The sequence below is a fragment of the Jaculus jaculus genome, chromosome 2 (genome assembly GCF_020740685.1).
Source record: "Jaculus jaculus isolate mJacJac1 chromosome 2, mJacJac1.mat.Y.cur, whole genome shotgun sequence".
NCBI lineage: Eukaryota > Metazoa > Chordata > Mammalia > Rodentia > Dipodidae > Jaculus > Jaculus jaculus.
The window spans coordinates 27,407,983-27,431,965 of record NC_059103.1 but is presented as its reverse complement, the minus strand read 5'-3'; the positions used below and the strand labels follow the sequence as shown (position 1 = coordinate 27,431,965).

General features: G+C 41.5%; 1 protein-coding gene across 2 annotated transcripts in view; it reads left to right on the top strand.

The window, feature by feature from the left end:
* The window catches only part of Lama1 (laminin subunit alpha 1), a 156,947-nt gene that overhangs the window by 100,207 nt on the left and 32,757 nt on the right, over positions 1–23,983 (top strand). The window contains exons 30-41 of one of the 2 annotated variants that reach the window (XM_045143150.1): positions 2,395–2,516; positions 5,857–5,943; positions 6,231–6,424; positions 7,555–7,697; positions 9,797–9,886; positions 10,429–10,540; positions 12,320–12,482; positions 17,059–17,269; positions 17,440–17,556; positions 17,688–17,848; positions 21,261–21,396; positions 22,492–22,585. In XM_045143150.1, coding sequence (XP_044999085.1) covers positions 2,395–2,516; positions 5,857–5,943; positions 6,231–6,424; positions 7,555–7,697; positions 9,797–9,886; positions 10,429–10,540; positions 12,320–12,482; positions 17,059–17,269; positions 17,440–17,556; positions 17,688–17,848; positions 21,261–21,396; positions 22,492–22,585 — 1,630 coding nt within the window. Of the gene's footprint in view, positions 1–2,394; positions 2,517–5,856; positions 5,944–6,230; positions 6,425–7,554; positions 7,698–9,796; positions 9,887–10,428; positions 10,541–12,319; positions 12,483–17,058; positions 17,270–17,439; positions 17,557–17,684; positions 17,849–21,260; positions 21,397–22,491; positions 22,586–23,983 lie in introns of both variants that reach the window. The other variant, XM_004662598.2, reaches the window with a different exon arrangement.

The window sequence follows — 23,983 nt, the reverse complement described above, 5'->3', positions numbered from 1 at the left end:
GGGCTCATCTCCCCATTGATCAACTCTTCAGAGGCACTGAGATAAAGTCCAGGGCTGTCCAGGAAAAGTGGATCTATCTTAATAACTTGTAAATGGAATCCCTTTTTCCCATTGCTCAACCCAAGCCTCCTAATCTATACCACCTCAGATCAGACCCAGGGTGGTGGATACAAAGATAAACATTTCAGAGATAGCTTGACAACATATCAATAGTAGGGTTTTTTGTACCTCCAACATTCTTCCCAGCCATTTTCCTCTGACCTGATTTGCAGTACCTGGCATGTATTTGCTCCTTAGCTGACTTCAAATCCAGTCATAGAGCTGTTGACTAGTTGGTTAGCCCTATAATCTCTGTGCCACTTTTACAGTGGTGGGCTCATCCTGCAAGGATGTATGTAGAATTCGTCATTGGGTAGTAATGTTGTTGGCTTTTCTGTGCCACCAGCCTGCATACCACCTTCTCTCCCTTTAAAAGCTGGCTGGTGGGAAGGAAGCTTCCACTTGAGCTCCAGCTTGGTTGATTTCTTTATGTCCTGAACTCATCAGATGTCACGTCTTCAGCAATACGGTCTTAGCTTTTAGTCCTGATCAGCCTCCAAGAACCATGGAAATAGCATGTGTTATTTTGGGCATCTCAGAGGCTTTTCTGGCCTACAGAGCATGGAAGGATTATCCCATGACTGGCACTGATACTATTGATTATTATCATTTATTACCATTTGTTATTTTAATAGATCATACACAGAGATATACATATTTATAGACACAGAAAATGATACTCAATAGCCAAGTGTTTCTTTTTTATTTTTTAAAAGTATACATTTATTTATTTGAGAAAGAAAGAGGCAGATAGAGAGAATGGGTGTGCCAGGACCTCTCTAGGCATAGCAAATGAACTCCAGATGCATATTCCATCTTGTGTGTTTGGATTATATGGGTCCTGGGGAATCAAACCTGGATCCTTGGCACTTTAACCACTAAGCCATTTCTCCAGCCTGCAAATGATACTTTTAAAGAAAGACTTATTGGAGGTGGCCAAGTAGATCCCAGTAAAATCTGTTTTCACCAGATGAATAGAATCTTAAATGAAAAATACTCAAATACTTCCTCATTGAAAAAGGTCAGTAAGGAGTCTTTTAAGCATGTAAAATGATTTCTTGCACATCGTCTCTGCTTGCCAAGTGCAGAAGACAGAGTGTGTGTGAAAGCCTGTTCGCTGGACCTCGAGGCTGATGTCTTTCCAACTCAGCTATATGAGATGTGGAGGACTGTGCATAGGAGCTAAGCAAACAGTAGTAAATTGAATGAGGAAGAAGAATTGGCAAGGGTGGATTATGCTTTTAGCTTAAAAACTGTATCCTTGGGCTGGACAGATGGCTCAGCAGATAAAGGGCCACCCAACCCAAGTTTGATCCCCTTACCTCACATAAAATGCCATAGGCAGTGGTTGGTTTTTAAGTAATCCCAGCACACTGACTCTCATGGAGATAGAGGAAGCAGATACAGGAGGATTCACAGGAAGGTCCAGGTGAGCCTAGCAAAGAACAGCTGAATGAGGGCTGGAGAGATTGCTTAGTGGTTAAGGTGCTTCCCTATGAAGCCTAAGGACCCCTGCTCAACTCCCCAGATTGCACATAAGCCAGATTCACAAGATGACACAAGCTCAAGGTGGTGCACACAACTGGAGTTCCATTACAGAAATTTTCTCTCTATCTCTCTCTCCCTCTCTCTCTTGCTCTCTTTCTCTCATAAAAATGTCCAATCTGTTGGGCTTGTCTCAAATAAATAAATGAGTAAATAAAAATGCAGAATGAGAATCAGAACGCTGTCTCCTGATGCACGTACATGCACATACACACAGCATAATTTTTGTTGTTTTAAATGAGAAGGCTACTAGTACAATGAATGAAATAAAATTTAACTGTAATTTACCTGGTTTTTGCAAGAATCTAGGTGGGTGGTGTTCCGAAACCTGGAGTTTTCTTCCTTCGTAATATGTTTCCAAAATCATCTATCCACTCACCTCTGCTGTTTTGGCTCCCAATTGTGTGATTGTTTTACCTTAACTGGTACTCGGATGTCTTTGGATCACTGCATACTGTAGATCTTCATTTTAAGATTCTGAATCCTGGCTGCTTTTGGAGGGGGGTTCCTTCTTTAAGAAGAATGAATGTATTCAGGGTTTCTAAGTTGTATTAGATGAATGCAGTCGTGTGAAGAATGAAGGCTACTGAGCTGGCCAATTTTCCAGGAATTGAGAAAAATGCTCCATCTATCTTAAGAATGTACAGACAATCTAGCTGATAAACTACGATTGTTTATCTGTTACCTGGAAAGAAGGTTGCCTAGCTGTTTCCTTTCTCTTCTCTCTCCCTTTGAAACATGGGGCTCTAGAACTGTGGCGACAACACGACCGGTGACCACTGTGAGGTGTGTGCTCCTGGCTACTATGGCAAGGTGACTGGCTTGCCCGGTGACTGTACCCCATGCACCTGTCCTCGCCGACCCCCTGCCAGGTGAGCCTATACAGGTGAATCCTAGCACACCAGCTCCACCATGGTGGAAGCTGCTTCTGCTCCCAGCCTCACTTTCCAGGATGTCTGAATGGTCTGTGTTATAAATACTCTGCATGTGATAAGAAGAGCTTGTTTTAAGGAAAAGTATACATTCTCATAAGTGTTTGAATAGGTTCTCTTTAAAAGCAACCACTGGGCTTGGGTGTTAACACAGAACAGATTTAAGGCTCTGAGGGTAATGTTCTTGCCAGGTGTTGTAGGTACCTTTTTGTTGCTGGGACAAAACATCTGACCAGAAGCAGCTTAGGCAAGGGAAGTGTTGCTTTCAACCTTTCCATTTCAAGGGGAAGTTTCATTGTGGTGCAGAAAGCATGACATGAGCAGGAGGACTGCTCACATCTTGTCACCTATCTGGGTGGAAGTAATCTAGGTACTGGGCTTGGAGCTGTGCTAATAACCTCAAGGTCCAACCCCAGTGACACACCTCTTCCATCAAGGCTCTACCTCCCAAAGGTCCAACCAGCTTGGGATTGAGTATGAGGCTTACAAACGCATGTGGCTGTGGGAACACTTTACATTCAAACTACCACACCAGGTAAGCATGAGGCCCTGACTTTGGATCCCATGTACCCACATAAAATTCTGGGCTTGTTGGTGTATATCTGTGATCTGAGCACTGGAAAGGCAATGGCAGGAGGCTTGTGGGCTAGCTAGTCTAGCTGACTTGGGGAGCCTTAGGCTCAGTAAGAGACAGACACTGTCTCAAAAACAATAACTAAATAATAAATAAATAATATGGAAGGGGGCTACGTTTGACGTGCAGCATTGATCTCTGTCTCCCATATACATGCACATCCACATATGTAAGTGTACCCACACACACATATACACTCACACCACACATATGCATACACTTAAAATAAGAATAGAACAAACTTAGAGAAAAAGACTGAGTTTTTTAAAATTTTATCTCCCAGCTATGGATTTGGTGATATATTTATAAATAATGACACAGAAGAATTTAGTTGAAGAGAATATGCTTAAAATATGTGAAGACTGGTATCTGATAAATGCTGCCAAGCTGTCTAGTCATAAATTTGGGACAAGTTTTTCTTTGTACTTATAAAGGGTTGCATAGAATTATCTAATTGCAAAAGAGAACAGGAAACTTGAAGTGGAAATTGAAATATCAATGGATGTCCTTCAGTTTAAACAAAAAAATAGAACTTAAAAGTGGCGTTTCATTATCACAGACTACATGGTGAGCTATTAAGCATAGAAAATTAAATATCAACTTTTGACTAAAATGAAGTTTGTGTGAATCTTCCCTTACTGTACTGTAAGTGATGTTTGAAGATGACCACAAATGACAATCATTATGTCCCCTTCCCTCATAAACTACCAGTGCTGTAAAATGTGCTGTTGCTATTATTTTGTTGCATTAAATCTGTATATAAATTTGACTTTTCATCTATATTTCTGTAGCCTGTGCCACAGGGATACTTGCTTATGCATAAGACAGTGAGTGTATTAGCACTGTTTACACTCACAAGAACTTGGGCATAGTGAGATATCTCCCCGTCGTGGGTTGTATATATGCACTTAAATGAAATATTTTATATTGAGGAAGAAACAAGGTATATCTTTCATTAAATGACTGGTGCAGAGGTGATGGGAAAGATGTAATTGAACTGGTAGTACAACACCATTTTGGAAAATAATTCATTTCCACACGTTTGTCCACATCCATGGCCAGTGGCTATGAGCACCCTGGGAAATGCTCGGATGGATATTTCACCTTGCCACTTTGTACGTGTCAGTACTATTTCAATAATCCATTTTGCTTCTCCCATTAAAAAAGTTAACCACCTCTCAAGCCAAGTGTAAGTGATTATTAAGGATGTGAATATTTACCGTGTGCTTTGAATCCGGGAGGCACCCAATCACATGCTTTATTATCTACATGTTTTGTGTTTACATTGACTATCTATCATCTGAGGAGAAAGAAGTCAGAAATGGTGTAGGGCTGACAGTGCAAGCAGAACACTGACCAAGAGGGGCCTCTGATGCTAGCTGCTTTGAGTTGGGTTGTTAGATTCAAATACCTGTAGGAACACACTTTCGCCTCTAGATGGCATGTTGGTGATTTTTTTTTTTTTTTACCCCAAGGAGAGGCAGAGGGCATTATTACAAAGACAGAATTAACCCAAAGCAGTAGTCCATAAACTAGACCAATGTCTGAGTGGATCATGGAACACCAGGGACGGTGCCATTTTGCTTCTCCTTGTCTACCACGTGACTCCAGGCCCCACCTGCAGAGATGTTTGTTTTCAAGTTCCACCTGGACTTGTGTCTTCTTTTGTGTGACTTGTCCTGTTCACCATCTGTTGCAGCCAGTGGCATTTTAGGCACCAGCATTATCCATCCTCCTCTCTGCTGGTTTCCTAGTCCTTTCAGCCTTTATTGCTCGAGAAGAATGATAACTCTACTTCATTTCAAATAAGACCCTTTTTAAAAAAAGTCCAGGAAGCTTTCCTGGTTGATGATTATAAAATTGATCCTACCACTCACATGAACATTACTTTCCAGAAAGTATCTCTTTTTGAAAAGATATTTATTTATTAGAGAGAGAGAGAGAATGGACATACCAGGGTCTCCAGCTACTGCAAATGAACTCCAGAGGGTGTGCCCCCTTGTGCATCTGGCTTATGTGGGTCCTGGAGAATCAAACCTGGGTCCTTAGGTTTTGCAGGCAAACACTTTAACCAATAAGCCACCTCTCCAACTCCAGAAAGTATCTCTTGAATGCCCTTGGATACAAGATGTGTGCTTGCTTAACATTACTAACATGTTTACTTTCCACCCTTTGCCCAACAGATTTAGGCTCTAACAAGCTCACTTAATCATTTGTTTAATCATTACAACAGTAATGAATTTAAGAATATCAGAAAATTCAGGGACTAGGAAAATTGTTAATGGTTAAAGATACTTGACCACCAAGCCTGTTGCCCTGGGTTTAATTCCTGAGCACCCCGTAAAGGTGGCTGCAAGGTGGTGTATGCATCTGTGATTCCAAGTACTTACAGCAATGGGAGGTGGAGCCAGGAGCATCCAAGCTCTTAATAGTTAAGTGTGTCATTCATTTGCAGTCTGGAAGTTCCTCTGTAGTGGCAAGTGACCTCCTTAAGGGAGGTACAACACAGACACCTCAAAATTGTCCTCTGACCTGTACATGTGTACTGTGGGCATACGCATGTGCACACGTACATGCTCATACATGCTCGCACACACATAAATAAAATAAATGTCTAAAAATGCAACTGAACTCCTTTTCTTTCAGCTTCAGCCCCACTTGTGTCCTGGATGGTGACAATGACTTCCACTGTGATGCCTGCCTTCTGGGCTACGAGGGCCAATACTGTGAAAGGTACTCTGCTGAACTGTCTCGTGGGCACCAATAGAGACACCTGCCCCTTTTGTAACGTGTGGGGCATGTTTAAGTCATGATTTGGAAGTCATTATCAGTTCATGTGTTCCTAGCGTGTGTGGGGCCCCATTATTATCCCAAAGCAAAGCCCCCAAGGTGAGTGTGTGCTTTGCATTTATTTCGTTCTGATGAAATGCTGGGTGCCCCTGGCTAGGCAGGAGCTGACCGTGGTTGTGCTCACTGGCTGGTGCAGACTGCACCGTCTATAACTCATCTCTTTTCTGCAGGTGCTCCACAGGCTACCATGGAAACCCCCGAGCACCTGGTGGCAGCTGCCAGAAGTGTGACTGCAGCCCTCAGGGCTCTGTGCACAGCAACTGTGACCGTGCATCTGGGCAGTGCGTCTGCAGGCCAGGGGCCACGGGGCTCCGGTGTGACCAGTGCCAACCGAGGCACATACTGGTGGAGAGCAGCTGTGTTTGTGGGTATTTCTTCTTGGCACATTTAGAGAGGGACTTCTCTCAAATGTTTACTTTAATGAGGAGAGAACTGATCATGGTGCCTATGGGGTCAGCAGGATGCTGCAAGTCCCATTGTACTTTCTATTCTATTTTATTTTATGTTTCCTGAGCAGAGATTATTATTGCAGCTACTGAACTGAACTTTTAGTAGTACATATGGAAGCTGAGGCAGGAGATCCTAGGATATGGCCGGTGATTTATTTATTCATGGTCTTGACTGCCAATTATTTATCTATCATTTATTTATTTTTATTTATTTAGGCAGAATCTTGTTATGCACCATAGTCTAGCCAGGAACTCAAAACCCCCCTGCCTCAGCCAGCCAATGCTGTGATTGAAGGCATGTGCCCTTACCCCCAGACAGCAATTTTGATTTCATAGTTTAACTGCGTGGATTTTTCCTTTACTGGAAGCAAGGAGCAATTAATAGGAAGAGGGGACACCACTGGGGGCTTGTCACTGGGGTTGCAAAAATTCTATGATTGCTTCAGAACTCTTGTTTGTTTTTTTTTTCCCAAGTTCTGATTTTGTCACTATCAAATTCAAGAAATAATGATCTAGGGGTTCCTTCTCATTGGTTCTTGGGGAGAATGGGCGAGTATGTGAAAATCATGGTATTGGGAAGCATTTTTGCTATTGATTTTGTGTTTGTTATGAGCAAAACCACTCACATTGTGTTCTCCACCATCCTTCATCTGTACCTGAGGTGGGGACATCAGCAAACTCTCACAGCGAGCTCTACACTGGGAATTCTGGGATTCCTTGCGCATAGTCCCAGTTAAAGATGAGCAGTGACACTGGAAAGCTTAGGGTAGGATAAACAACTCTCATACCTGGTGCCACTTTTGGGCTCAACTCTGTGACCCAAGGGCTGTCACTGCTGTCCTGAGTCTCAGTCACTATCTGGGATGGCATGCTGTTACTTTCTGCTGTGGCATCCAGACACACAGCTGAAGTAAAAACAAGATCCACAGTTGCACACGGGGACCTGGCGTGTTCACAGCCATCTATGTTCTCACAACACCTGGGACAAAGGGTGGGTTTCCATGGGTTAACTTTCAATTTCTCCTTTTCTTAATTCCTCTTCTAGCTTGTGATGATGAATGTGTCGGTGTTCTGCTGAGTGACTTGGATAACATTGGCAATGACATTCTCTCTGTGAACCTCACCGGTATTTCCTCCGCCCCATATGAAATTTTGTCAAACTTGGAAAATATAACTAAATATTTCCAGGTGAGTATTCGGGATACAGAGACAGAAGATAGAAATGTGTACAACTTAGAAAGAGTGATTCAGGGTAGGAGAAGTGATTGTCTGCCCACCCCTCACTTCTAATCCCCCATGGATTTCCAGCATTGTCTTGTAAGTTGCCAATGACAGGAAACTCATCTCACATTGGAATGAGGTCACTGGGGACAGCCTGATAATTAAGAGTTGTTTCACAGGGACCTCCTTAGACATTTTGCCCATTCACCTTGATATACCTCCTGGAATGTGACAACATCCCTTTGACCTCTTTTGGCTACATCTTTGGGTATTTTGAAACAGCTATGTATATTTTTGGTGCTATTTTGTGCCAAAGATGAACTATTTTCTGTTACATGTATTATTTTTAGCTAGGGTTCTTGGGGCACAAAAGCCCTTCCTCCCTGGAAGAATGTTAAAATCTCAGACAACAAATTCTAGGTTTATGTGTTACCAATAAAATCTGCCAGAGGGGTGGAAAAATAGCTCAGCTAGTTAAAGTGCCAGCTTTGCATACACAGAAACCTGAGTTTGATTCTTAGAACCTTCACAAGGAAAGTTGGACATGGTGGAATATACTTGTAATCCCAGTGTTGGGGGCAGTGATCCTCTGAAGCTCACTGGCCAGCCTATCTAGCTTAATTAGATGAACTCCAGGCCAATGTGAGACCCTGTCTCAAAAAAAAGGTGCATGGGGCTGGAGAGATGGTGTAGTGGTTAAGGTACTTGCCTGTGAAACCTGAGGACCCAGGTTTGGTCCCCCAGTACCCACATAAGCCAGATGCACAAGGTGGTGCAGGCATGAGAAACTCTGGTACATTCATTCTTTCTCTCTCTCTAATAAATAAATAAATAAAATATTTTTAAAAACTAGTTATTAAAAAAGGTGCATGGTTCCTGAAGGAATGACACCTGAAGTTGTCCTCTGTGTTCCACATGGATGTCCGCATGAACCTACATACACACCACACAGTCTGTCAGGAAAGATAAGAAATTAAGAAATTCACTTAGTAGTCAGAATCCTCCTTGGAAGTTTTTTATTCTAATTGAAATAAAAAATGTATCTTTACATTGTACTTGGTATAATCTATTCACTGGCTAACAGTAATAAAAACAGTCACTCCTAAATGAACTCTTTTAGATAGTGTATATGTAAACATGTGTATACACACACACACACACACACACACACACACACACGTATACACAAAAGCCTGGATGTTTGGATGGGGCTGAGGAATCCTAAGAATTTTTTTTTTTCTTAAGTAACAATCAGTGTCCTTGAAAGATGAAAATTCATTTATCTAAAAATTGTAAAAAAGAAACAAACAGAAAGAAATATCTCAATTTATATTCCTACTACCATATATGCAATCAATCAATTCTATTCCAAGCCTGTTTGGTCAACAAGGAGTACCTATATTTTAAATTGCTATAGCAAGATAAATAGTTGACTTAAATTGTAGGACCAGTTGTAATTTAATCCTCTTGTTCATTCCTTAAAATATAAATAAATTTTATGCTCATGAAGTGTGCTCTGCAGAGGTCAAAGTATGAACTGAATTATTTCTCATTATTTATCAGAAGAGTGACTCTGGACAAGTTACTTACCTTCCCCACCCCAAGCGTGACATACCTACATCATAGAGTTGTTGAAAGCCTACAGTCAAATGGATAAAGAAATTCACATGCTATCATGAATCAAGTACTTATTAATAATTACCAAAGCTTTCCAATGTTGAATATTTTAAAATTTTGGCCAAGTCAGCATTTTCTAAAGTGATGGCAAATATAATTAAAATTTACAACTTTGACATTGAAATAAAGTCAGACTTTGGTTTAGGAAATGCATCTACCTCAGATTCTGCTTAACACACTAGATTTTAATTGAGAAGGTGGCAATGTGGAGTCGAGTCATGTAACTGGCACTTCATTATGAGTAATGAGCCCTGTGACTTTTAAATGATTATTTCATGGAATGAATTTCTGTGAACAAAAAGAAAAAGAAAAAAAAATAACATATGATTCTTTGTGAAGAGCATTCATTTGGCTTTAAATCATTGTATTGTCTCCTGTGTTTTTCTTAGAGATATTTATTAAAAGAAAATACTCAAAAGATTCGGGCAGAAATTCAACTTGAAGGTGTTGCAGAGCAAACAGAAAATCTACAAAAAAAGGTAAATTTTTCCCTTGAAGAGCCAGAGCCCCACCTTCCAGGGAAGCCCTTGACACCCACTTCCTTGGGGCTGTCTGGTATGGAAGTAAACACAGGGTCTTCACAATGTAGACACAATGAGAACCTGTGCTTTGATAACCAAGACTGCCTATGAGAAAATGCTGTCTTGGACTGGAGAGATCATTCAGTGGTTAAAGGCACTTGCTTGCAAAGCCTGCGGCCTAGGTTTGATTCCCCAATACCCACAATAAGCCAGATGCACAAAATGGAGCATGCATTTGGAGTTTGTTTATAGTGGCAGGAAGCCCTGGTATGCCCACTCTCCTCCTTTCTTTCTGTCTCTCTCTCTCAAATAAATAAAAATTAAAAACAAATAATGTACCACCTTTACTTGTGGTGGCTAATCAGTAATTAACCACTTAGTCAAGGTCCAGCTCAGAAATACTAGCCTTGATTTTGTTGTTGAAAAAGCAACAGCTAGGATAAGGAAGCTTGGGGGAGTATTGAAAGCCACACTAATCTGAGACCTTGTTTTGCTGTCAGCTCACTAGAGTGTTAACAAGCAGTCAACAGGCAAATAAGGCGACAGAGAAGATCCTCAGCAAGAGTCAGGACCTGGCCACACTCGTGGAGTACCTGCAGGCAAACATCAAAGGTAGCGTGTGTGATGTCTCTGTTGGGGATGCTGTTTATTTGGTAGGAAAAGTTACCATTACTGTATGACTCCTGCCACCAGATGTATGTGCCTTGGGCTGGACTGGGCTTCTCAGAGCCAAAGGGCTAGACTATCCCATAGCTTGAGGATCCTGAAGTGTTCAGACAGTACTCTTTTGTAACAGTGTTTCCCTTTGGAAAAATGCTTTGGAAACACTGTCTTCCAGACAAAAAAAAAAAAAAAAGGCAGTTGCATTCATGACCTTACTACACACAATCTGCATGATATGCAGGCAAAGAAAAAAAGCATGTTGACATCCAAACAGAAGAGGGTCTGGCTGGAAACAATCAAGGATTCAGTGTCGAGTGATGGATGAGGGTGGGAGGGTTATTGTCAGGATGCATTGTTTATAAGTGTGGAGGTTGTCAATGAAAAGGTTCTAAAAAGTGATTTCTCTAAATAATCCCTGTTCCACTTTTCATTTATTTATTTTTCTGTATGTGTTATTGTACTAAGCACTTGGATCTTAACTCTCAAGTCCCATGGTGGTAGAGTTGAGATTCTATCTCCCTAACCATTGATTGAGAGGAGGAGCTAATGGGATTTGTATCTTTTGCTGGTGGCCAAAGTTATCTACCTTTTGAGTAATTCAGTTACCTAGCAGTTCAGTTTAACCTATCTCTTAGCATGCTATTTTCAGCTTTCTGGCTATCAGAAACATATTATTGCTACTCATTATGGATTAGACTGTGTTTAACAAGTACAAAGTACAATACAACCAGACCTTATAGGACAAGTAAGAAAACGATTAGAACAATAATTATTTAATTTTAAAATAATAGCAAGAGTTGGATGTTTGTTTATGCAGAAAATATTTATGGAAAAGTTTTTGTAATTAAAAATTTTATTAATAAAAAACTACATGATCCCATCCCTTTACCCTCCATTGGGTTCCCTTTCCCCAAGCCCCTCCACTGAACATCCTTTGTTTTTCAGCTATTCCCTCTTCTAATTTGGTGTCTATTTTTAAAAAAAAAATATTTCTATTTATTTGCAAGAGGAGAGAGGGGGGGGGGCATAAGAGGGCTTTCTGTCACTGCAAACGAACTCCAGGTATATGTGCCACCTTGTACAGCTGGCTTTACATGGGTACTGTGGAATCAAACCAGGCCTTTGGCTTTGCTAGCAAGTGCCTAAACCACTGAGCCATCTCTCTAGCCTATTGTTTTCTATTTTTTTCCTCCTCATTCATCCATGACATTTTTGGTGGTCCCAATATTATACAGGACTTGTGTAGGTAATGATAGCCAGTGTGATATCAGGAATTAACAACCACGGTGTGTCTGGAAGGCAGCATTCCAAAGCGCTTCCCCATCCTTTGGCCCTCCATCCTTTCTGCCACCTCTTCCTCAGTGCTCTCTGAGCTCGAAGGGTGTGATAGAGATGTCTCACTTAGTGCTGAACACTGCACGGTAACATTTTCCCAGCACTTTGACAATTAAAAAAGATTTTTTTTTTTTTTTCTGATTGTTCCAGACCCAAGGAAATGTGGAAGTGAACATGGTAAACTTACGGTGGTAAACACTGACAGGAATTAAACTAGTAATCCCAAATTGAGTGATGCTTTGTTACTTACTGGATTTCCAAAGTGCATTGGAAAGTCCAGGGTTCAGGGGGGTCCAGCCCAGCCTAGGGGAAGAAAGCAGTCCTCGCCAAGGAAGGTTCTGCACTCTTCCATTTATTCCTGTTCACTTATGAAGTGATGACTCTTCTCCACAGAAATCCTTGAAAAAGTAGCAACTTTAAATCAGACCAGAGGTGAAGGTTTCCAGCTGCCCAATTCTGATCTTTACAACATGCAGCGGACCATCTCCTCTCTGCTGGAACTTATGCAGGAAAGGAATTTCACGCAGCTGCACCAAAACGCCATTGTTGAACTGGAGTAAGTTCCTACTCACAACGCCATGAAGCAGAGCTGGGAAGTTGGAGGATGGGCAGAAGGGGAATTAAAATACAATAATAACGAGGACAAATACTGTAAGAGAGGAGGGGGGCTTAGCTGTCCTGTACATGGCACATGACCCTCCAGGATCAGAAAGTATAACCAGTGAAACCACACACTCTGTTTGCATATTATGAAGTACGGTCCATGTTTGACGGTAACTATTGAATCCCATTTTAACCTATTGTAGGTCACGTGTAGGCAACCTGTCGTACTAAAGATTCCAGTCTGTGGGTATTCAGACCATAAGCTCTGAGTTCAGTTATGCAGACCCTCATGGAGAGCCACCTTGAGAGATCCCAAAGAATTGTATTACAAAGTCTCAGGGAGCCCTGGGTTACTTTCCTGGCCTTTAACTGTGTGTATTTTCCCATAGTTGTCGTCTAACATAGTTTAGCACATGTTGTCTCTCTGCTAAGCTGTGGAGAATGCCTTGGCCATTTTAATTAGTTACATCATGCATAACTATTATGAGATCTATTCTTTCTAGTGATATCATCAAATATTTGAAAAAAATCTGTTGTAAATTATATTGTGATAGAAATTATTATGCAATTTCTTTCTATTTTAAAAAAATATTTATACCCTGGTTAAATATTTGCATGTTTATATAATATTTATTCCTCCTTCTCTCTTTACAAGGTCTCACTATGCATCTCCAGCTAGTCTAGAACTTAAAATCCTCCTAAATCAGCCTTCTAAATGCTGGGATTACAAATATATGTTACAATTCCAAGCTTCTATTTATATATTTTTTTGTGTAATTCAGGTGATTATCTTATCAGAATGGATATAAAGAGCTAGAATCATTTTGTCCAATTATTTTCACTTTGAGGATACTATTGTTCATTTCTAAATTGTTTCCTAAAATGTGCTATGTTTAAGCAGAGTACACTTTTAACATTCTTATTAATTATTAATTAACTTGTAAGTAGAGAGAGATATATACACACAAAGAGAGAGAGAGAGAGAGAGAGAGAGAAAAGATAAAAGAGAATGGGCAAGCCAAGATGTCTAGCTACTGCAAACAAACACCAGATGCATGTGCCACTTTGTGCATCTGGCTGAAATGGATACTGGGGAATTATTTGGGCTTTGGTTGCTAGATTTTGCAAGTAAACACCTTAACTGCTGATCCATCTCTCCACCCCAGTGTACACTTTTCTTAACAACACACCAGTGGGGTTGATTACCGGTTTTCATCTTCTTTTGTTACTGAACATAGTTTTGGGCCTGTTGCTTTGCTTAGTGGTGACATAAAAAGAAGAACTTGCATTTGGATGAAGTTGGTAATAAGGTTTAATAATCAAATTACTAGAACATTAGTGTAAGTCATGCAGAGGGCCCCAAGAAAACTATGAAATGTGTGTGTGTGTGTGGGGGGGTGGTCAGAGGTAGAGAGGAAGAGGGAGCAGTGCAGAGGAAAGAGGTGACAAAGTGGCTGCCCTTCTCAGGCTGAGCCAGGCATTACCCTGCTGCTTTCCCGGAATCCACACTTCTTAAGGAACTTGTGAAGGATGCAGGTTCTGAGCTAGCTGCCCCAGAGATTCTCTGGAGTATTCTGTAAAGCTACTCTTCCCTCGTCACCCTACTTTGGTCAAATCCTTCACTCATTCAATAGAGAGGACTGATCTTGCGTACAGATGTGGTGCCAGGAGTTGGGCACATGAAGAACAGTAGAGCCTGTTTGCCCACAAGGAAGTCGTAGTAGATTTGTGAACACTTCGTTTTCTGACCAAGTAGTTGAGGTGACTGGGGAGGTAGTGTCGACCCCTTTCTACCCTGCTCCTCTCTGTGTTCCTGAGTTCCCTGCTGGCCAGGCTCCTAGAACTGCTTTCCCTGTTCCTGTGCCTCTGCTCTTGGTGTGTGAATGAAGTTACTCATCAGGTTGCAGTTTTCTCTTTCATCTGTAAGTGAAGCTATGACTGCACAGACTTTAAAACACTGAGTTCAGAAAGTTTAGGCTTGCCTCTACATTCCCATTTTTCATAGAGAGGGCCTATAGTGTATAATTTAAAGTTGCATTGATTTGTTTCAGAATTGATCATCTGATCACAAAATAGAGTTATTAAAAATGCGTGGCTTAAGTGCTGGGGATGTCGCCTAATGGTTAAAGATGCTTGCTTGAAAATGAGTGTGGCTTTTGCCCACATCTCTCAACCCCATGAATGATGCAGACTTGGAGCAATACCACTTGCTATTCATCCCTAGATCAGACCACTACCCTCTTCAGGGTGACATTAGAACTTCCAGAAGTCAGCAATTAATAGTTTACATTTTTTGAGGGATTCACATTCAGAGTGGGAAGAGGAGTGCAACAATCTGAATTAATCCATGGGAAGAAGTCATGGGAGTTCGGGTGGCAGCACCCTGGTTCCCCAAGCGTGTGAGCGGCGCTGCTGCCCAAGGAAGCCACTAATGGTTCACATCTGTGGATTTCCCTGGTCAGACCTGAGCACACATCCAGATGCCACAGTCCCAGAAAGAAAGCAGGGAATGATCATGAATGACTTTGCATGACAAACAGCCCCGCCACTGTTTCATTAGTTAGGGACAAGAGGTAATAGCAATACTTGTAGCTTGGCCTGTCCGCGGCGCTCTCTGGAGACAGCTGACTCCAGTTTGCCCTGTGCGCCTTCTTCTGCACACTGAAGATTCCCACTTGTTACTGTTATTGTCAGCTGTTTTCCACTCTGGTTTCCCCAGGGCTATTAAAAGATGTCTTATTCAGCAAATGTGTCCTGTGACTAGATAAATAAAGGAAATGTAAGGTCTACTAAAGAGAGGAGTTCTTTACTGTTAAGACTTCCAAAATCATTTAGTACACTGGCATTTATAGAGAACTTTCAAGAGGGCAAGGGCTGGAGAAATAGACCTAGGCTTCATCATACTGAAAATTTACCCATGGAATCTTCTTAGCAATTCATGGGACAGTAGGACTGTGAAAAAAGTACAGTTTGGGAAACAATGATTTATTAGATTCAACTGTGCAACAAGAAACTAATGAAGAATATGACAACATTTTCTATTTTAATCTAGTTTGTGTCATTGAAAGCTAGTACCATTTCATCATATTAAGTCATTTCGTAGATTAAAATTTGAATCTGTCTTAGGTTTTCTAAGAAGAATACCTTATTTAATAAAAAAGAATGATAGATTCATACCTAGATATTTTATGCATCAAATCATGTATTTTCCATGAATCCTACTTTAGTTCCTGTGGACTGATTTATATACAGTCTCTTTGTTATTTTTAAAATTCATAAGTGTTTTTCGTAACTCCTAATATTGCTCTCTGATGTCAGAGATCAAACTTACGTGCTTGAAAGTATTTTCTGCCATGTCATAATCCAGTGCTCCAGTAATTGGTGAAGCAGTACTTGTAGCTTTTGTATTTATTTTTTAAATATTTTTATTGATTTATTTGGAGATAGAGTAAGAAGGGGGAGAGAGCTAGAGGTGTCTTATAAGGAAGGCATTTTCCATGGAATTTTTAAAAGCTCACTTAACATTGAATCGGAATTAATGAGCTGCATTGACCACTAGAAGACATGTACTGTATGTAGGATCTTTGTTCTATGCAACTATAAATTCAAATTTTATTTAAGTAAGCAACATGAGGATAAGGAATAGGAAAAAATCTTCTAATTCATAAAGCTTACTTTTATTAATGGTACAAAATATGTCTTTTAAGCAATTTGAAATTGTTTATTAAGTCTATGTCTCTTCAGAAAACCTATTTATCATATCAAATTAACTCCCTTGTTTCTATTCCTGACCAGATCATAGTGAAAGATTGGAGTTCCCGCATTAACTGACACTGGTTCATTGAGATGGTTTCTTTTAATTTCATGACTAGTGCATGTTAGGATGTTTGTGACTAAAGGTATTATTTTGAGTATTAATAGTAATTCTTCCACACACAACTGTATTAAGAAAAACAAAGTTCCCAGTCTTAAACAGTCATCATGTATGCTGGGTATGGGAGTGCATACCTGTAATGCCAACAGTTTATTTAAAAAATCTCTTTATTTATTTATTTGAGAGGAAAGAGAGGGAAAGAGGAGGGTGGGAACTAAGGCCTTTTGACATTGCAAATAAACTCCAGATGCACATTCTGTTTGGTGCATCTGGCTTTACATGAGTGCTGGGGAATTGAGCCTAGGCTGGCAGTTTTGCAAGCAAGTGCCTATAACCACTGGGCCATAGCCCTAACCCAATCCAACAACTTAAGAGGCTGAAATAGAGAACTGTGCATTCAAGGTCTGCCTGAGCAACAATAGGCAGACCTTGTCTTAAAAAGTTAAAAAAAAAGGGGGGGCTCTCTCTTTTTCTCACTCTCTCTCAAATCAACAAAAATATTTTAAAAGTAAATACCAAAAAAAGGTTCTATCACTTATGATGTCAAGAAGGAACTAAATATGCGTATATAACCTACCCCCCCCCCACACTGTAATTTCAGAGACAAAGCAACTGTCTTTATTTGCTGACTCTCTGAACCATTGATGTTTATCAGGGCTGCTAAAGACTTACTGTCACAGATCCAGAAGGATTTCCAGAAGCCACAGGCGGATTTGGACACATTAAAAGTGGCTGCCAGGCGCCTCCTTTCCCAGCACAGCACTGACCTGCAGGCGCTGGAAGAGCTCCTGAAGGAAACCGAGGCCAAGACTCAGGAGAGCGACCGCCTGCTACTCCTCGTCCAGGCCAACCTGAACGAATACAGCGTGAGTCTCAGTAGCTCCCTCCTCCTCCGCTGGAACTGCATAGACAGTGTCATCGTCGTCTTCCGCTACACTGAGCCCAGGCACTGGCTTTCGCATGTGGCACTGGATAGCAAAGCCCAGGCACTGACTTGCTTCATGAAGGCATCCTTAACTGGTGATTTTTGCTGCAGGATAAAAAGAAGCATGTTCAAGAAGAACGAAGCTTGGCCTCAAAGCTCATTACGGAAGGGAGAGGATCGGTGGATGCTGCCGCCAAGACCACGGAGACCCTACAGGACGCTGTAGCAGTAAGTTACGACTTGGACTGCTGTAACCGTAACAGTTTCCAGAGAATCATCCCGTGCTTCACTGTGTGCACACACATACACTGTGCCATAGACGTGTGTATACTTAAAGTCTAAATGTATCCATTTAGCAGCTGGAACGCCAGCGGGATGAGCTGCTCCTGTGGACTACCAAAATCAGGAAGCACGTAGACGACCTGGTCATGCAGATGTCCAAAAGGAGAGCACGTGACCTCGTCCACAGAGCAGAGGACCACGCTGCAGAGCTTCAGAGACTTGCAGAAGTCCTGGGCAGGTGAGGGCACATGTTTTCCAGAATTTAGGAGATGGTTCATCTCTTGATCAAGGTCAGCATGCAGCGATGAGTCACTTTTATCTCTTGCACTCCTGTACTTGCATGGTAAAAGTAAGATTTTCTCCTGTGTCTGTTGGCAGAGTATACCCCTGGCACACGTGGATAATGCAGCCATACTTAAAGGTTTGAAAAAAAACCACTGTTACACTGTGGTATCAAGCCCTCCCCGAGCACTCAGTGCTTGTGAGGTTGTCTGTAACTACTCAAGGATGCTGACTTCTCTACAGCTCTTGTCTTTTTTGGGAGTTGCTGTTTGACTGAAGGCTATGCCCCAAAGCTGTTATATTTTCCAGGATAAGTTTTGTTGACAATTTCATACATGAACATTTTGGTGCAAAAGTGATGTTATGGGGATAACCAACAGCTCTCTGTTTGGATTTGGACCCACACCCCAAAAGAAAATCCATCTTAGGTACTGAAAACCTAGGCAAAAGTCAATGGCTAGGAAGGTCATAGACCCTAGGGGTAAGTTACCACTGCTGTTTGGCTATTATTTTCTTTTGTTCCCTCTTCCCTTTCTCTCTTTCACATATCCTCTTCTTTTACAACTAGTTATTCATCTGGAATGAGGCCTTTGTTTATTTATTTATTTTTTCTTCCTCCCTGAATATTGGGCAGGTAACAATAGCCACTGTGAGGTCAGGAATGTAATAGCCACTGTGTATCCAGAAGACATTGTTCCAAAACACTCTTCCATGTCCTCTGGTTCTTACATTCTTTCCACTACATCTGTGCCTTGTGGGTGTGATCAGCATGTCTCATTTGGTACTGAGCACTCAAGTATTATTTCTTCTCAGCTCCTTGATGAGTCTCAGGTCTCCTTAGGCCTTACTACCATCAAAAAAGAAGCTTCTCTGCAGCTGGAGAGATGGCTTAGCAGTTAAGGTGCTTACCTGCAAAGCCAAAGGATCTAAATTCAAATGCACTGGACCCATGTTAGCCAGATGCACAAGGTGGCACATGCATCTGGAGTTAGTTTGCAGTGGCTGGAGGCCCTGGCATGCCCATTCTCTCTCTGCCTTTTTCTCTCTCTTTCAAATAAATAAAGATTCTTGAAAAATAAGCTTCTCTGACCAAAAGTGAGAATAGCACTAATCTTTGGACATAAGCATGAATATTTACAGGGCAATTTGGTGAGCACAACATATCTATTTAGCCAAACAGCAGTGGTAACTTACCCCTAGGGTCTATGACCTTTCCAGCCATTGACTCGTGCATGGTTTTCAGTACCTAAGATGGATTTCCTTTTGGGGAGTGGGTCCAAATCCAAGCAGAGAGCTGTTGGTTATCCCCATAGCAGTCACGTCACTATTGCACCAGTGACTACATCTTTCCTAGCTGGTCAGTTGTATACACTGTTACTTCCATAAGTGCTGGCATTTTCTTTTCCAACCACTCTCAATTATTTTATAGTATCTGGAGGTCTACCATTGTAAAGAAAAAGGGACTTTATCTTATAAGTAGTGTAGTTTGAGGGCTGGAGAGATGGCTTAGCGGTTAGCTTGCCTGTGAAGCCTAAGGACCCCGGTTCGAGGCTTGATTCCCCAGGACCCACGTTAGTCAGATGCACAAGGGGGCGCATGCGTCTGGAGTTCATTTACAGTGGCTGGAAGCCCTGGCACATCCATTCTCTCTTTCTCTCTATCTGCCTCATTCTCTCTCTGTCACTCTCAAATAAAAAAATAAAAATGAACAAAAAATTTAAAAAATAGTATAGTTTGAGATATTTGTTGAATGTTTCCTCACTTTATTAAATGTGAAGCATAGCTTTAGACAAGTGACTCCCAGACTCATCAAAATTTGGTCTTGCCCGAGGCAGTCCATCACATATTGGCACCCTTGTCCCTTGTCCTCTCTCCTCTAAGATTGTGACATAAATGCCTTGCATTGTGATCTGTATTTTTGTCATTGTTTTAAAGATTCTCAGGTAAGTCTCATGTGAAGAGTGTTTTAAGTCTTGCTGGTGGTTTCATGATACCAGGGTGGTTGTTGTGACACTGGGAATCAAAACCAGGGCTTCACACGTTCTCGGTAAGCACTGTGCTGCTGGGTTGTATCCCTAGTCCTCCTTTGACTTTTTACCTTGAGGTGAGGTGTCACTAACTTGTCCAGGCTGACCTTGAACTCACTCTGCAACCCAGGCTAGCTTTGAACTTGTGTTCCTCTTAACTCAGCCTCCCAGTCTGTACTACCAGGCCTAGCTCATCCCTGGATTGTTAATTGATACATGTTCCTTTAAAAGTTGCTTTGATGGATGAATGGGAAAAGCCCCAACATGGTAGGAACTTGTGTATTTGTGGTGGTGGAGAGGGGAGGAAATGCTATTTTGTGGAAGGAACAAATATCTCCCCAGTTGAGAACTGTTGCCATGAACCATTAATCACACAAGATAAGCTATTGGGTACAAATATGGTAGACTGTTGTATGAACTATGTGCTGAGCCGAGTGATGCTGCCTATACTTGTCATGGCAATTAGTAACACTAAGCTATACACACAGATAAGTAACATTAAACTACATACATGCCATATACATGTCATGGAAATTGATAACATTATACTACATATATAGCTAGATCAAAAACTCTGTTACTTGGTGTAAGAGTCAAGTTAAATAAGCATTATTTTATGTATAAGCCACTGCATTTTTTTCCAGTCAAATAATAGTATAGAATAGCTGCTAATTTCTGGTGTGGGAATTACACAACTCAATAATTATGGAGAAAAAATAAAGTGAGTTCCTCACTTGGCAGGCAGAGATATGCCAGTTGTCAGATTTCATTTTCCAAGCAGAGAGTACTGATAAAAATCACACAGCTGCCAGTTGACCCATTCCTAAGTGATTTATCTAGTTGTTAGAATGTAGTTCAGCTGACTGAAATATTACCTGCCCTTCCTACAAATTTTCTTCTGGATTTCATCAGCTTGGAGTAAGTCATTTGAGGGATAGCATCCAGCATCCTTGCATGTCTGAAAGCACTTTGAAAATTAACATGCAATTTTTGGGACGGATTATAACCCATGAAGGCATGCAGTGGTACCCCAGTATGTGCAGGAAGCCCTAAACAGAGATCAAGGAAGGCAGAGGACAGTGAGAGGATAGCTATCTAAGGGAAACAGCATCACCTCTTCTTTCAGTGCACATCGAAAGCCAGTTATGAGCATTACCACCGGGGGGTGGGGGGCTGCTGCTGCTCACTGACTGCTTCTGAGTGGACAGACCTCACTCCTTTCCTGAGGAGGGAAAGTACTCGGGGAGGCTTTCAAAAATAGTGGGGACTTGACAATTTTGTGAGTGAATCCCCCAAATTTGATTACGTTTCACAATGCCATCAAATATGCTACTTTTCTAGTGGTCTTGAAGATGTCAGTCATGTGTCCCTGAATGCCACCAGCGCAGCACACGTTCATTCCCACATTCAGAGCCTGGTGGAGGAAGCAGAGAAACTGGCTGCCGATGCCCTCAGCACTGTGGATAAGACAAGCCTGGTAAGAAACAGCTGTGGCTTTAGTGTGTGCCTTGCCTTTTCGTGCACTTTTGGAGGTGCTTCTAGAAGATTCTTGAGTATAGACTTTGTGGTTCAAATATATGCTCAACCACATCCTTTTCTGGTATAACTGGTTTATGTTTGTTCCATAATGTTCAATGCCTTTTAATTCTTAAAGAGTACAGGGTCTTGGTCTGGAGAGATGGCTTAGCAGTTAATATGCTAGCCTGTGAAGCCTAAAGACCCATGTTTGATTCCCCAGGACCCACATAACACAGATGCATGTGGTGCTGAATGGGTCTGGAGTTCATTTGCAGTGGCTAGAAGCCCTGGCACATCCATCCTCTCCCTCTCTCTCTCTCTCCCACCCTTTTACTCTGTCTCTCAAATAAATAAATAAAAATAAAATATTGAAAAAAATAGTACAATGTCTCACTAGTTTGCACGGGCTGGCCATAAACTACCTGATTCAACCGATCTTTGTGCTTCAACCACCTTAGTATCTGGCAGTACAGGTTCACACTATTGTACCCAGCTTATATATCAAATAAGTTTAAATATTGTTATCTTATGTTTTTAAAAATATTTATTTTTTTGAGAGAGATAAAGAGGCAAAAAGAGAGAGAATGGGCACACAAGCCCTCTAGCCACTGCAAACTCCAGACACATGAGCCACCATGTGCATCTGGCTTATGTGGGTTTTGGGGAGTTGAACGTGGGTCCTTGGACTTCATCAGAAAGTATGTAAACCACTAAACCATCTCTCCAGCCCTTAATGTCCAATAATTGAGTCATAGATTCTTCTTTATGAAGACTAGTGACGAGAAATCAAAAGACATGAGAAAACTCTCACAATTCTTTCAATGAAGAATGATGATGCCATCTGAAGTCTCCTGGAGATAATTCCTCTCCTTGTGATGAGCATTGTGATGGCTGGTTTCCTTAAGACTGTCTTCGTGTTCCTGCTCCTCATATTGAGTTGTGCCCCCTCCCACCCAGCGCTGTGGTTGACATTATTTGGAACTTGTGTGGTGGTTCCTGCAGCATGGCTGTGTTCTCCCAAAAGCCACCATGTCTAATTCATTTGGTTTTTCAGATCACAAAGTCCCTGGTTTCTCGTGAGAAAGCAGTTCTGCAGCACAGTTCCAGGCTCCTAAAGGAAAGCAACAACCTCAGCCAGAAAGAGCGAGGTCGGTCGGTGTGCGCTGTGTGGATGAATGAGCAGAGTGGGCAGAGGCACTTCTCTGAGCATCCTCAGAAAACCATGTCTCTTCCTGGAGACACTTGAAGCTCCATGTGTTTCTACTCATTAATATCCTAACTTCTGATATCTAAGCCTCATAGAGTTCTGAATTTTCATCTCATGGTATCATTTATTAGAGTGTGCATGCTCCTCTGTGTTCAAGCTTCCTTGAACATCAAATTTTCCACTCATGTCTTGAACTTGGTGCAGTCTCCATCTTCCTGGGGTGTTGGAATAATCTGATGACAGGTGCTCCTCTGTTTGTTTATCTATCTCCCCCCAGTTCCTTATAGTAGGAGGCTATGTCTGAGATTTATTTTGGCCTTTCTCGCCTGGAGAGTGCCATGGTAAATTTGTGGTAGTGAATCAGTGTCCTTCTCACTGTTGGCACAAAATACCTGCCCAGAGCTTCTTATAAGAGGAAAAGGTATATTTCAGCATACAGTTTTGAGGGGGAGTTTGATCATGGCAAGAAAAAGCATGACAGGCCTGAACAGGGAGCCAGAGTCACATCTTCATAGCACCAGGAAGGAAGGGGTCTAGGTGAGCTAGCTCTGATCACCCAGTAGGGCCAACCTTAGTAAGGCTCTGTCTCCCAAAGGACCCATGACGCTTTCAAATTGCCACCAGTTGGGGACCAGGTATTTAAAACTCATGAGGCTATGGTGGATATTTTACATTTAAACTACAATGGGAAGGGTCTCATTTAAAAAAAATACTGAATTAAATAAAAAGTGATTTCTGAACTTTTCAGTAAACATCTATGCAGTTTATCTTTACACATGCAAGAGCTATTCAAATGCATAAGACAGAATGGCAGGCAAGAATGTGTTCTGTAAGAGAGACTAGGTAGGTGTGTAATTTCTCATAACACACGCTTAGCTTTTCATGTTAACATAATCTATTATATCAAATACTGCAAGGAGTACAGAGTAAGTTGTGCACAAGGCTCTTCCCTTTCATATCTATCTGAACCAAGGGCTGGGGTAGGTTGTATTTTTGTTTGTTTCTCTGTGAATGACAGCTTAGGATTTTCATTGTCCTTTGTCAAATACAATGCTCAGTTACAACCTGTGTCATCAATGTAGATGGGGTCTGGCTTCAGCTTGTACAGGGAAACGTACTCTTAGGCCACAAAATCATGAACTTCTCGGCAGTTAAATGTTTGTGTTTTAAACATGTGTTCCCAAAAGGCCGAAGGCAGTTTTGTATTTGAAAAGAGATTATTAAAATAACAAACAGTGTGCATTAAGATTAGAAGATGTTGAGTCCCCAGTTGGATAGCCGGAAAAGAACAGAAAGGGGCTGGAGAAAGGCCAGATTCACAGATTGGGGGCCATGGAAT